The sequence below is a fragment of the Neoarius graeffei genome, chromosome 17, assembly GCF_027579695.1.
Source record: "Neoarius graeffei isolate fNeoGra1 chromosome 17, fNeoGra1.pri, whole genome shotgun sequence".
Classification (NCBI taxonomy): Eukaryota; Metazoa; Chordata; class Actinopteri; order Siluriformes; family Ariidae; genus Neoarius; species Neoarius graeffei.
The window spans coordinates 59,445,054-59,459,666 of NC_083585.1; the positions used below are offsets into that span (position 1 = coordinate 59,445,054).

The 14,613-nt window shown below is 42.9% G+C and overlaps 1 protein-coding gene across 4 annotated transcripts in view; it reads right to left on the reverse strand.

Moving 5' to 3' along the window:
* Window positions 1-14,613, reverse strand: part of robo1 (roundabout, axon guidance receptor, homolog 1 (Drosophila)) — a 573,922-nt gene that overhangs the window by 20,737 nt on the left and 538,572 nt on the right. For 3 of the 4 annotated variants that reach the window (XM_060897772.1, XM_060897773.1, XM_060897775.1), the window contains 6 exons: window positions 13,781-14,122; window positions 9,730-9,852; window positions 1,211-1,346; window positions 872-1,108; window positions 310-788; window positions 55-210 (listed from right to left, as the gene is read on the reverse strand). In XM_060897772.1, the coding sequence (XP_060753755.1) occupies window positions 55-210; window positions 310-788; window positions 872-1,108; window positions 1,211-1,346; window positions 9,730-9,852; window positions 13,781-14,122 (1,473 nt within the window). The remainder of the gene's footprint in view (window positions 1-54; window positions 211-309; window positions 789-871; window positions 1,109-1,210; window positions 1,347-9,729; window positions 9,853-13,780; window positions 14,123-14,613) is intronic. The other variant, XM_060897774.1, reaches the window with a different exon arrangement.

Below are 14,613 nucleotides of genomic sequence, written 5' to 3' on the forward strand. Positions count from 1 at the left end.
TCTGCTACTATTTAGATCTACTAAACCAATGGTGCTTACACCATGAATACATACCATCTGTGTAAGCCTCTCTTCGCTGGTAGTGTCCAGCTGCTTGCTGTTTCTGTTTCTTTGGAGGTCTTTTATGCACCACAGCTGCACTCATATTACTATCTGTAGAAAAGGGACTTGCTGGACGGTGGCCTGAAGGCAGGTTGTGGTATTTCCGTGCTGCAAATTAGACAAAGGCATCAAGAAAGATTTCTCTCACTACTTTCATGATAATACGATATGGAAAATCTGGTAAATGTGCATATATATATCCCTTACCTCCTGGCCCGGTATAGTGTGGCGGCCCTTTCCCAGAATGCTTTGCAACCCGGAGACCGGCATACTCGGCAGCGGCGGCAACGGCCTGTGCAAAGTCAGCATCGGTGAAGAAGGAACCATCGGATGAGCTGATGATGCTGGAGCGTCCCGATGACCCACTGTCCTCCTCAGACGCAGAGCCCCAGCCGTTGATCATGGAGCCAGTGACCGAGCTGTCCAGCTCACATGTACTGGACGCCGGCGTCTGATCCAGCCCACGCAGCATCAGCCTTGGATGCACCCCATGTTGATGTCCTGGGATGAGCGCGTGAGGGTATCGCTGGTGGACCAGCGGCACGTCTGCATCCGTCTCGTCTCCTTCTTCTTCTTCTTCGTCCTCCAGGCCATCTGTGTCCAGACCCAAGGGGCCGGAGATGTAGCCGTACGTGTGAGACGGGGACGCAGGCCGTGGTGGAGGAGCAGGGCTAACTAACTGTCGTCTGGGGAAACGACAAACAGCAGGTTGACTTCAAACGGCACAAAAGTAGAACGTTAAAAGTATTTAAACGCAATAAGAGCTCACCTGCGCTCATGCGGGTTCTCTGGGTTCTCCATGAGCATGGGCTGCATATCTTCGTGTGGGGACGGCGTGAGAGTGGCGGTGGACTGATGGCTGTAGGACACAGCGGCGGGAGACGAGGCCGTGCCTCGAACCGGAGGGGTAGGGCCTCGTTCCATATCTGCTTCCTCCTCCTCCAACTCATCAGGCTGTAAGTACATGCGGGACGGAGGGACCGGGCACTGGAGTTCGGCCTCGTAGCTAAACACCACATCACAGGATAAGACCGTTATTCTTTTTCTCCCACCAACATTCGAGAGAACCTATAGTGCATGATTGGGGTTTATACTGTATAGACCCCACCTGTCATCCATTGAGATGCCATAGTCCTGACACGGCGGTGGGCTGACGGGCGGCGGAGGCAGCAGGTCAGCCCAGTTCATCGCGCTCTGCTTGGGCACTTTCGGGGTCCGCCCCCCTTTTTTCTGCCCCTGACTCCCTGTGTTGAAAAACACACAACGCACGCGTTACACACACACAGCCTCCCATCCGTGCTATCAATATCCATCTCATTGCAAAAGTCGTAAATCATTTTCTGGCAAATTAAAACGCATTACTAAACACGGGCTCATTTTTTTCCCCTCCTTCCTCCCCAGAGCTTGATGTGCGTATGACAATTTTACACTCCGACACTAATGGCGGCACCTCAATAATTTATACAGTGTAAAACGTACAAGCACATTATCCCTCTATTTGTAATTAACGCCTGCTGCTCCAAAAAGTGAAGCCATTTTTCAAGCCTAATACTCTCCGCAGCTTGGTGTTAGACACAGGAAAAGAAGAAAAAGAAACGCATTACAGCCCAATTAACAACAAAGCATTAAGATTCGGAGCCAATGAGCTGTGAGGCTGCCATACACCAAAGTCTTTGCTTTAATTACCTGAACCACAGATACAATATAAAAATAGATAGGACACATTATCCTGGCAGCCTTGCGTGCGCTGAAGAATGTCTGCCATTTGTCCTTGTCGTACAACAAACACCGGTTCCCTGACAACATTATCCCCCCCGTTTTTATGAATGTAGATGAAAGCAGGGGTAATTAATGACTTCAAGACGGGAGGAAACCCCAAAACGGAGCATGTGACAGAGTGCAATCTGGCCCGCGAGGTCCTGAGGGACAATAAGATTCGCAGTGAAGCTTAAACAGCGTGCAGGTAACGGAGATGCTAGACATCTGCAAATGCACACCTGATAGAGCAAAACGAAGGGGAAAAAAAAAACATGACGGCTCCCTATTCATTTTGCTCAGACCTTAATGCTTTTCTTTTGTCTCCTGGAATTCTGTAAGCCATCCAGGAAAAGCAATTTCAAGGTGTCAAGTACTGAATATGATTTATTACTCTTTAGGAGATCTTGGTATCAAATGGGACTTAAAGGGCAGGGTGATGAAAAGTAATAATAATGGAACTAATAATTAAAATCTAAAATGTGCAAGGCTGATAATAATTAGTTAAAGCACTCTTATTTTCTTTCCTGGAAAGATTAGCGTCTTAGGCTGCATCTGTATTATTGGATTTTATTTGAACTGAGAATAAATGTTAGATGAATTCTGGATACAGAATTATGTTCGGACACGTAGCCGGGGGGCCCTCAGTTTGTATATTTTATAGTTTAATATTTGTAACACAGTGTAGAAATGTAAAAAATGTACAAAAACACGATACTACAGTAGAGGAAACCATGGCCTAATGGTTAAAGAAGCAGCTTTGGGTTGCCGGTTCAATTCTCTGAACCAGCAGAAATGGCTGAAGTGTCCTTGAGCAAGGCTCTGAACCCCCAACTGCTCCTCAGGCTGCTCTGGGTATGTTGTACGTCACTCTGGATAAGAGCGTCTGCTAAATGCCATTAATGTAACACGCTAGAAAACAATTCTACAATGCGCATTATGTATCACAATACACATCTGTGCTAACAGTCTGCCAGCAAAACTGTTACTGTGATGCTAGTTTTATTTAATAAGGAAAAAAAATAATAATAATTCTACAAAAATGTTAACATCTAATCAGCTGCTTCCAATGTACTGTATATCAGATGTACTGCTGAACTTGTTACAGGTCAGAATTGTAGGTCAGGTGGAAATTTTCAACCGAGGTTGGAATTTTTTACCCAGTTCATAATTTTGCTACTTGTGTTAGGGAGACTTAGGATATCTAGGGTTAGGATTCGGGAAAGGTTTGCATTTTAAACTACTTGATAAACTGATATTGTATTCACAATAGAACATAGACAACATATCAAATGTCGAAAGTGAGACATTTTGAAATTTCATGCCAAATATTGGCTCATTTGAAATTTCATGACAGCAACACATCTCAAAAAAGTTGGGACAGGGGCAATAAGAGGTTGGAAAAGTTAAAGGCACAAAAAAGGAACAGCTGGAGGACCAAATTGCAACTCATTAGGTCAATTGGCAATAGGTCATTAACATGACTGGGTATAAAAAGAGCATCTTGGAGTGGCAGCGGCTCTCAGAAGTAAAGATGGGAAGAGGATCACCAATCCCCCTAATTCTGCGCCGATAAATAGTGGAGCAATATCAGAAAGGAGTTCGACAGTGTAAAATTGCAAAGAGTTTGAACATATCATCATCTACAGTGCATAATATCATCAAAAGATTCAGAGAATCTGGAAGAATCTCTGTGCGTAAGGGTCAAGGCCGGAAAACCATACTGGGTGCCCGTGATCTTCGGGCCCTTAGACGGCACTGCATCACATACAGGCATGCTTCTGTATTGGAAATCACAAAATGGGCTCAGGAATATTTCCAGAGAACATTATCTGTGAACACAATTCACCGTGCCATCCGCCGTCGCCAGCTAAAACTCTATAGTTCAAAGAAGAAGCCGTATCTAAACACGATCCAGAAGCGCAGACGTCTTCTCTGGGCCAAGGCTCATTTAAAATGGACTGTGGCAAAGTGGAAAACTGTTCTGTGGTCAGACGAATCAAAATTTGAAGTTCTTTATGGAAATCAGGGACGCCGTGTCATTCGGACTAAAGAGGAGAAGGACGACCCGAGTTGTTATCAGCGCTCAGTTCAGAAGCCTGCATCTCTGATGGTATGGGGTTGCATTAGTGCGTGTGGCATGGGCAGCTTACACATCTGGAAAGACACCATCAGTGCTGAAAGGTATATCCAGGTTCTAGAGCAACATATGCTCCCATCCAGACGACGTCTCTTTCAGGGAAGACCTTGCATTTTCCAACATGACAATGCCAAACCACATACTGCATCAATTACAGCATCATGGCTGCGTAGAAGAAGGGTCCGGGTACTGAACTGGCCAGCCTGCAGTCCAGATCTTTCACCCATAGAAAACATTTGGCGCATCATAAAACGGAAGATACGACAAAAAAGACCCAAGACAGTTGAGCAACTAGAATCCTACATTCGACAAGAATGGGTTAACATTCCTATCCCTAAACTTGAGCAACTTGTCTCCTCAGTCCCCAGACGTTTACAGACTGTTGTAAAGAGAAAAGGGGATGTCTCACAGTGGTAAACATGGCCTTGTCCCAACTTTTTTGAGATGTGTTGTTGTCATGAAATTTAAAATCACCTAATTTGTCTCTTTAAATGATACATTTTCTCAGTTTAAACATTTGATATGTCATCTATGTTCTATTCTGAATAAAATATGGAATTTTGAAACTTCCACATCATTGCATTCCGTTTTAATTTACAACCCCGATTCCAAAAAAGTTGGGACAAAGTACAAATCGTAAATAAAAACGGAATGCAATAATTTACAAATCTCAAAAACTGATATTGTATTCACAATAGAACATAGACAACATATCAAATGTCGAAAGTGAGACATTTTGAAATTTCATGCCAAATATTGGCTCATTTGAAATTTCATGACAGCAACACATCTCAAAAAAGTTGGGACAGGGGCAATAAAAGGCTGGAAAAGTTAAAGGTACAAAAAAGGAACAGCTGGAGGACCAAATTGCAACTCATTAGGTCAATTGGCAATAGGTCATTAACATGACTGGGTATAAAAAGAGCATCTTGGAGTGGCAGCGGCTCTCAGAAGTAAAGATGGGAAGAGGATCACCAATCCCCCTAATTCTGCACCGACAAATAGTGGAGCAATATCAGAAAGGAGTTCGACAGTGTAAAATTGCAAAGAGTTTGAACATATCATCTACAGTGCATAATATCATCAAAAGATTCAGAGAATCTGGAAGAATCTCTGTGCGTAAGGGTCAAGGCCGGAAAACCATACTGGGTGCCCGTGATCTTCAGGCCCTTAGATGGCACTGCATCACATACAGGCATGCTTCTGTATTGGAAATCACAAAATGGGCTCAGGAATATTTCCAGAGAACATTATCTGTGAACACAATTCACCGTGCCATCTGCTGTCACCAGCTAAAACTCTATAATTCAAAGAAGAAGCTGTATCTAAACATGATCCAGAAGCGCAGATGTCTTCTCTGGGCCAAGGCTCATTTAAAATGGACTGTGGCAAAGTGGAAAACTGTCCTGTGGTCAGACGAATCAAAATTTGAAGTTCTTTATGGAAATCAGGGACGCAATGTCATTCGGACTAAAGAGGAGAAGGACGACCCAAGTTGTTATCAGCGCTCAGTTCAGAAGCCTGCATCTCTGATGGTATGGGGTTGCATTAGTGCGTGTGGCATGGGCAGCTTACACATCTGGAAAGACACCATCAATGCTGAAAGGTATATCCAGGTTCTAGAGCAACATATGCTCCCATCCAGACGACGTCTCTTTCAGGGAAGACCTTGCATTTTCCAACATGACAATGCCAAACCACATACTGCATCAATTACAGCATCATGGCTGCGTAGAAGAAGGGTCCGGGTACTGAACTGGCCAGCCTGCAGTCCAGATCTTTCACCCATAGAAAACATTTGGCGCATCATAAAACGGAAGATACGACAAAAAAGACCCAAGACAGTTGAGCAACTAGAATCCTACATTCGACAAGAACGGGTTAACATTCCTATCCCTAAACTTGAGCAACTTGTCTCCTCAGTCCCCAGACGTTTACAGACTGTTGTAAAGAGAAAAGGGGATGTCTCACAGTGGGAAACATGGCCTTGTCCCAACTTTTTTGAGATGTGTTGTTGTCATGAAATTTAAAATCACCTAATTTGTCTCTTTAAATGATACATTTTCTCAGTTTAAACATTTGATATGTCATCTATGTTCTATTCTGAATAAAATATGGAATTTTGAAACTTCCACATCATTGCATTCCGTTTTTATTTACAATTTGTACTTTGTCCAAACTTTTTTGGAATCAGGGTTGTATAACTCCTTCCATCGCAGTTGTTGCTGGTCTAGTAGTTAAGGTGTTGGGTTAAGGATCGGAAAGTTCCGAGTTTGAATCCTGGTTAAGTATGAAAAAAGACATTTTTTAAAAATGCTGATTAGATAGATAGGCATCAATGGACAGACAAACAAGAGGAAATATGAGGTAGGTGCAGAGAGAGGAAGTGGATGGAAGAAAGAGAGACAAAAGAAGTGATGGAAAATCCCTTTTAAGAATCTTAGATAATCCACATTTTTACTTAGGTTGGAAATTATGAACTAGGTTAAAAAAAAATAATAACCCAGGTCAAAAGAAAAAAAAAACCAACAGAGGTTGAAATTTTTGACCTGTAACATATGATACAAATATAGACAATACACTAGGCATGTAACAATATACCGTGTGATGATAAATCATGATTTGAATCAAATAAAAATTTAAAACCACGATTATCAGGCTGCACGATCTCTTCATTTTTCCTAGTTCTAATGGTGTTTTTTGGACAGCAGAGGGCACAGTAACGTACAATAGTGGGAATACATGTGACTTCACTTGAGGAAGAAGTAACACAGCTCTAATGCTGTGAAAACATTAAGAAAAACAGATTTAAAATTGGAGAGAAATCAGACCTCTCTTTTTACAGATTGCTGAAAGATGAAGAAAAGAGAAGCAAATGGAGGAAGCAAAAATTATCATAAATGTTTAAGACCTATTTTTTTATAAAATGAATGAATTAATAGGCTGTTATATTTTACTCCAACAAAATTAATATTTAAGTTAATCGAGAACAGGAAAATAAATGTTGCTTTTTTTGGTAATGCAATTTTCTTCATTTAATTTTTTTTTTTAAATATCGTGAATTGAATCGGGCGAATCGTTACGTGCTGACAATATGCACAACATCACAGCACGATGTTTAATTTATAATGATATAATACTGGCTGGCGTTGAGTGGTATATCACATATAGTCCATTCAGGTAGCATGATGCTGAACAAGTCGCTGAATGGAATATATCTGACAGACCACGAAAAAAGCCAGCCAATATTATTATTATTATTATTATACATACACGTTCCTTTTGGGTGTTCAACGCATCTTTCTCTTTCAAAATTCTCTCAAAATCTTCTGTATTTAACGAAGCAAACCCGGAGGCCATGTTCGTTTACAAAAATTACAAAGTTTTATGTCTCCGACGTGTGATGCCATGTTGTCTTGACAACCATGCAATATAGTAAACCATATTCAACACTCATTCTCCATTGGGTAGAGTAACGTAGTACACGTAGAATAAGCGATATGCTACCAATATTGCATGCTATCAAACCAAACGAATGGAACTCGCTAGAAGGGAATAGAACACGTTTTTATTCCATGGAAAACGTGCCCTGTACGTATAATAATATATCCTAACGCCTGGCCTCTATCTACCATCACTTTTTTGTCATTTTTATCTGAACCAATAAGATAAACTTTTATGAATCCCTCATGGGGAAATGAAAAGGTTTCAGTAGCATGATGGAAAGATTGTAGCGTGTGAGAAGCTCGATAAATAAATAACAGTATTTAAAAAAAAATTGACATAAGTCAACAGAAACATCATATATGCCTATACAGTGCCTTGCAAAAGTATCCCCCCCCCCCGGCATTTTTTGGGTTTTGTTGCCTCACAACCTGGAATTAAAATTGATTGTTTGAGGGTTTGCATCATTTCATTTGCATAACATGCCTACAACTTTGAAGATGTGTTGTTTTTTTTTATTGTGAAGCGAACAAATGGTACAAAATAACAGAAAACTTTGACGTGCATAACTATTCACCCCCCTAATGTCAGTACTTTCTAGAGCCACCTTTTGCAACAATTATAGCTGCAAGTTGCTTTGGATAAGTTTCTATGAGATTGTCAAATCTAGCCACTAGGATTTCTGCCCATTCCTCAAGGCAAAACTGCTCCAGCTCCTTCAAGTTGGATGGGTTCCGCTGGTGAACAGCAATCCTCAAGTCTGACCACAGATTCTCAATTGGATTGAGGTCTGGGCTTTGACTAGGCCATTCCAACACTATTAAATGTTTCCCTTTAAACCACTCCAGTGTAGCTTTAGCAGTATGTTTAGGGTCATTGTCCTGCTGGAGCATGAACCTTCATCCCAGTCTCAAACCTCTGGCCGACTCAAACAGGTTTTCCTCCAGAATTGCCCTGTATTTAGTGCCATCCATCTTTCCTTCAGTCCTGACCAGCTTTCCTGTCCCTGCAGATGAAAAATATCCCCACAGCATGATACTGCCACCACCATGCTTCACTATAGGAATGGTGTTCTCAGGGTGTTGGGTTTGTGCCACACTTGGCATTTCCCATGATGGCCAAAACATTACATTTTAGTCTCATTTGACCAGAGAATCTTCTTCCATGTGTTTGGGGAGTCTGCCACATGCTGCTGGGCAAACTCCAAACGTGTTTTCTTAAGCAATGATTTTTTTTTTCTTCCATAAAGCCCAGCTCTGTGGAGCGTATGGGTTATTGTGGTCCTATGGACAGACGCTCCAGTCTCTGCTGTGGCACTCTGCAGCTCCTTCAGGGTTACCTTTGATCTCTGTGCTGCCTCTCTGATTAATGCCCTCCTTGCCTGGTCCGTGAGTTATAGTGGGCAGCCCTCTTTTGGCAGGTTTGTTGTGGTACCATGTGCTTTCCATTTGATGACGATGGATTTGATGGTGCTACAGGGGATCATCAAAGATTTGGATTTTTTTTTTTATAACCCAACCCTGACTTGTTTGGAGAGTTCCTTAGTCTTCCTGGTGTTGTTTGGTTAGTGGTGCCTCTTGCTTAGTGGTGTTGTTTGGTTAGTGGTGCCTCTTGCTTAGTGGTGTTGCAGCCTCTGGGGCCTTTCAGAAAAGGTGTAGGACTTTATTTCACTAATTATGTGACTTCTGAAGGTAATTGGTTGCACCAGAACTTTTTAGGGGCTTCATACATATGCACACGCCAATTTTCAGTTTTGTTTTTGTCCTCATTTCACTTCACCAACTTAGACTATTTTGTGCAGATCCATTACATAAAACTCAGATTAAAAAAAAAAAAACCCACACACATTTAAATTACAGGTTGTAATGTAACAAAATGGGTAAAAAGCCAAGGGGGTGAATACTTTTGCAAGGCACCGTACTAATACAAAGCTTGCGAGATGACTAAACACACCCATAGATAAATCGAAAAATGTGAACGATTCATGAGGAGGTTAATACTAAATCAACAACTTCACAATATACACTGATAGAATATGTCGTTTGTTTTATTGTGAACAGTGACGGCAGAACAAAATGTTCCATCTGCCCCAAGGCGTTGGCAAATGAGCCTATAAGACCAGCCGGTTTCCAAATCAACCAATGAGAGTCCATGGAATTTATTTCCTTTCCTGTGGAAGGAGTCCCTGAGCTCAAAGAAACCTTATCTGGGGAGACACAGGTATCCCATTTCAGTCATAGTTCCATAGTTTGTACGTGCCTTCCCATGTGTGTGCCCGAGTCTCTTACCGGATGTGCTGCTGCCTCGGTCGGAGCTGCTGTAGGAGCCGACGGTGGGATTGGGATCAGCCGCTTGGTTATACGGGATGGTGGCTGGCATGGTGCTGTCTCCACTTCTGTAGTGGTCTGAGGCTTGGTATGAAGCATAACATAATTAGTGTCTGTGCTTGCCCACGCATATTTTGGTCAGTCTGAATCAATTAATTCTGAATAACCTGTTTACATGCGTCCTAAAGTAACCCAAACCACATCTGGTGATTCTTCGTGTGCACGTGACATCACACTTATTTTCCAAACCGGAAGTCCGCCATGTCGGATGATAACAACCAAGATGGCGGCGCTTCACGTGTGAGCTGCTACAACGCTTCGTGATCTTTTGATTTCACTGCCTTTGAAGAAAGACAATGGCTACTTTGTGTGCGGGATATAATCGCGGTAATAATGCTACTCGTGACAAAGAGAAACGGTTCTTCAGAAAGAATTCCCAAAATAATTAAAAACAGCAACAAAACAGATGATGAACTGTCCAGAGAACGGCATGCGCTGCAGTTCATACATCAAACATACATCGTAAGGACTTAACTCAGGGGTGTCCAAACTGATCCATAAAGGGCCGTGTGGCTGCAGGTTTTCATTCCAGCCATGCAGCAGCACACCTGATTTGGCTTATTCAATCAACTGACACACCCACCCTTTAATCAAGGGTGGGTGTGGCTGAAAGTATTTGACTGTGTGAAGACAGTTCAGTTGATTGAATGAGCCAAGTCAGGTGTGCTGCTGCATGGCTGGAATGAAAACCTGCAGCCACACGGCCCTTTATGGATCAGTTTGGACACCCCTGACTTAACTGAAGAAAAAGCTAATTACAGCTCTGTTTTCGACTGATTAAATTGAACTTTTGAGCGGTGTTTTTTTCGAGATCATTAAGAATGGTTGGTTTACACCAGCATGAACAAGCACCCGGTCATCTTTTAATAGTTTGGTGAGAAGACGACCAACCAACCCAGCCAGACACAAAGAATTTGTAGCCATCTAGGCTCTTATAAGCCTTCATTTGTACGTTAGTTGTCCACAAAGTTTGTAGAACGAGATTGAATACCCTGATATCAGCGTGAACGATCACTGGTAATGAGGCTAAATCCTCTGTATAATTGGACAGTTTTAACATGTCCGAGTCAAAGCCACAAATTTAAACTTTTTCTCCGAATCTTGGCTTGGCAGAGGACTCCAGAGAATCATAATATTTCGAGAAAGTCGGAGGTCCATCACAGTGAGACGGCATTTTGAATTTGTATATCATCCAACATGGTGACGAATGCATACGTCACACTATTTTGTCACGTGGTTGCACACGAAGAATAGCTAATACTAGTTCTGGCAAGTTTTTGGCATGCATTTAATGGCTTGTTTGGATCTGTATCAGCGAATTACTTCCAACATTTTTTGGACTCGTCTTCCAAATCCAACTTTGCCCTTGACTTTCATGTTTTGTCGTCTAAAATGTTTAACTTTCCTTGCATCATTGTGAAATGAACCAGGTCATTATTCTTATGTTTTCAAACGATTAAACAGATGGTACTCTTCACTTGATCCCCAGTCAATTTGAAATCAAATTCAGACCTTTACACTTGGTTTTAAAATCTATCATGGGCGATTAGGTCACAAGGAAACAGCCGAGACATTGCCGCTTACACCTGCGTCTACTCTATCATGTGTCTCCAAGGTGTCCAGCTGACCACTCGTGTCAGGATTTCGTTATTGCCTATGTTACTTCTGCTAGAAAGTCAAAAGTCCCCAGCATGGTTATGTTAAAACATTAAACTTGCAACAACAGTCAAAATCCTTCCCATGCCACAAGGTGCGTTGTGCGGCGCCGATCTCCATTTCAGTAGCCCTTGACCTCTCGTTATTATACATAGCCAGGGTTATTAGACAGTGGGGAGGCTGGTCCTCTGGTAACCGCCAGAGTTTGACTTCCTGGTCTGTGCCGTGCCTCGCCAGATGGTAGTAGGCACCATTTTTATGATGGTCTTTGGTATGACCCGACCACAAGTAGAACTGACGATCTCCTGGTCGAGAAGCGGATACACTAACCACAAGGCCAGCTCGTGGTTAAACCTGCAACATACCTTTATTATTCTGTTGCATGCCAACCATATACATCAGTGCCCCTCTCTATTTTTTTTTCCAAACATTGGCATGCTGTTGCCAAAACAACCACTACGTCCTGCACTGATGACACATTTTCCTGTTATGTCCTTGTCAGGAATGCATCAGGACACATTATCATTTACACTACAAAACATATGTGGTCAAATGCCTCCCAGACCAAGTGGTTTGAGTGATTGCGTCTCAAATGTGTCTTGGTGGTCGTTGACAGTGGAAGGTCGTGGTCAAGTCCCTCCTGTGCCAGGACCTGGTCTTCCCAGGCAGTCTACCAACCCAGTACTAACCAGGCCCTTAAGGTGCATTGGGCGATGACGATCTTCGTTTCTATAGCCCTTGGCCTCTCGCCTATTACATAGCTAGGGTTACAATGGGGGGTTGGTCCTCTGGAGAGTTTGACTCCGACCACAAGTAGAACTCAGAATCTCCCGGTCGAAAGGCGGATATGCTAACCACTAGGACAACTTGTGGTTAAACTTGCAACATACCCTCATTATTTTTGTGTGTGCCAACTATATACATCACTGCCCCCTCCATCTTTTTTCAAGCGTCAATGCTATCACCAAAACAGCCACTACGTCTTGCATCGATGACACATTTTCTTGTTATGTCCTTATCAGGAACACTTCAGGACACACCATCGTTTACACTACAAAACATGTGGTCAAATGTCTCCCAAACCAAGTGGTTTGAGTGAATGCATCGTGGTGGCCGTTTACAGTCAAGTCCCTCCTGTGCCAGGACCTGGTCTTCCCAGGCAGTCTCCCGTCCCAGTACTAACCAGGCCCTTAAGGGGCATTGGGCAATGACGATCTTCGTTTCTATAGCCCTTGGCCTCTCACTTATTACATAGCTAGGGTTACAGTGGGGGGGTTGGACCTCTGGAGAGTTTGACTCCCTACTCCTATCTGAATTGTGGCCTTGCCAGATGGCAGTAGATACCATTTTTATGATGGTCTTTGGTACGACCTGACTGTGAGTAGAACTCCTGGTCAAGAGTTGGACACACTAACCACTAGGCCAACTCGTGGTCATGGTCGTTTACCCTTTTAACATATTTACAGCTACCAAAGATGCATTTTAAAACCAAGTGTAAACAGGGTCTTTGTATCCATTTTGGATTATTTTCATTTTCCAGGCATATCAATTGACACCATTGCATCATTAAACACAGCATGTCAACATCACTATAAAGGTCGTGCTCAGGGTTGTGTCGAAGTTCTCCTTTGTGTGAAAACAAAGGATTCTTAAATATCATGACTCTATACGTACAGTCTGTGCAAATATATCGTACAGTATGTACTGCAGAAGCAAGGTCATAAAGTGGCAGAAATAATGCATGCTGTTAGCCCCATGCAAAATCAAAAGCATTATCATCAAAAGCAAAAATGGTTAGTTTGTTCCTCCAAATCTGCCATCCTGCAAAGACCCATAAAAACATTTTAGGTTAAATTACACCGTTGTGTTTGGATGGTAATTTTAATGCTGTGACTACACCGTTGAAAAGACAGCTAATACCCCAGAGCGAGCTCATATTTTCACGACCGTGAAGAACAAATGAAGAGAAACTGTGAAAGCCAGGCTTGGATTAGTCTTACATGTAACTAGAGAGGGGAAAAAGCAAAAAGAAAGTAAAAGAAGGCAGAATGTGGAAAAAAGTGTGATTGGCAGTAAATGAAGGTGTTTGAAAGGCAGAAGAATGTTTTTTTTAGGACGCGCTTGACGTACAGAATAAAAATAATGGGAAAGTGACTCATCATGAACAAAGCAGTTAGCACTCGACTGCGCATGTCAATCACAGATAATGAAGCTCTGGACTGATAGCATGACGGCCTTTCAGGGAGGACGGGTGTCTCTTTTCCGCCCCTCCCCACCCCTCTGTGCCCCAACTCACCCTTGTTCAGCTTGTTCTGCTCCATGATGCTGTACTGCAGCTGTAAGGTCACTTCCTGTTTCTGAGGTGTCCCCTGGCTGCCTTTCCAGTTCTGTTTCTCGTTGAGGTCAGAGCTGCCCATGTGGTTGGTGCCCAGGCCGGACTGAATGAGCTGGGTGGTGGCGTAAGGCGTGGGCTGGCCCGCAGGCCCCACCAATCGCCCATCCTTCACGTTGGGGCTGTTGAACGTTTTCATCTCGTTGATCTTGTTGGAGAGGTCAACATCTCCGTAGAGGGATGAATCCGGCACCAGGAGGTTGCTGGGTTTGCTGTCCATCTGACTGTAGTTAGCGATGCAGTCGGCTGGATGGACGGAGAGGGGAAGAGATCTGTCTAACAGGGCCTTAAGATTACAACTTAACGTAGTAATGCGTCAGGGTTTGGTTTTGGATATGAGAGGCTACTGAGATGCTAGCCAGGCTGGTGTCGTGACTAGCAGGTAGTTTGGTCTAACAAGGAATGATTGGGAATTGACACCACAGGGTGTGTTTTATACTTCTACACTTTATGTAATGTACGAAAGGCACAAATTTAAGACCGTCGCACCAAACTTTGCCGTTTGCTTCGCCGGCGATAGACACGAAGTCGGATTTTAGCCTGCCCAAACATTACCTTGAACATCCGGTCGGTGATATTTACACCAAGCAGACCTTTAGACAGAAGAATGACTTAACGATTGAAGGGTTTCATCTTCTTAAAATGACTATGGTTGTCATAGCAACTGATAACGCCGGTTGGTTGAAAGCTTGTAAAATTCTCTCGAAAAATTCATAGCTACGACATGTTTAGCAGTC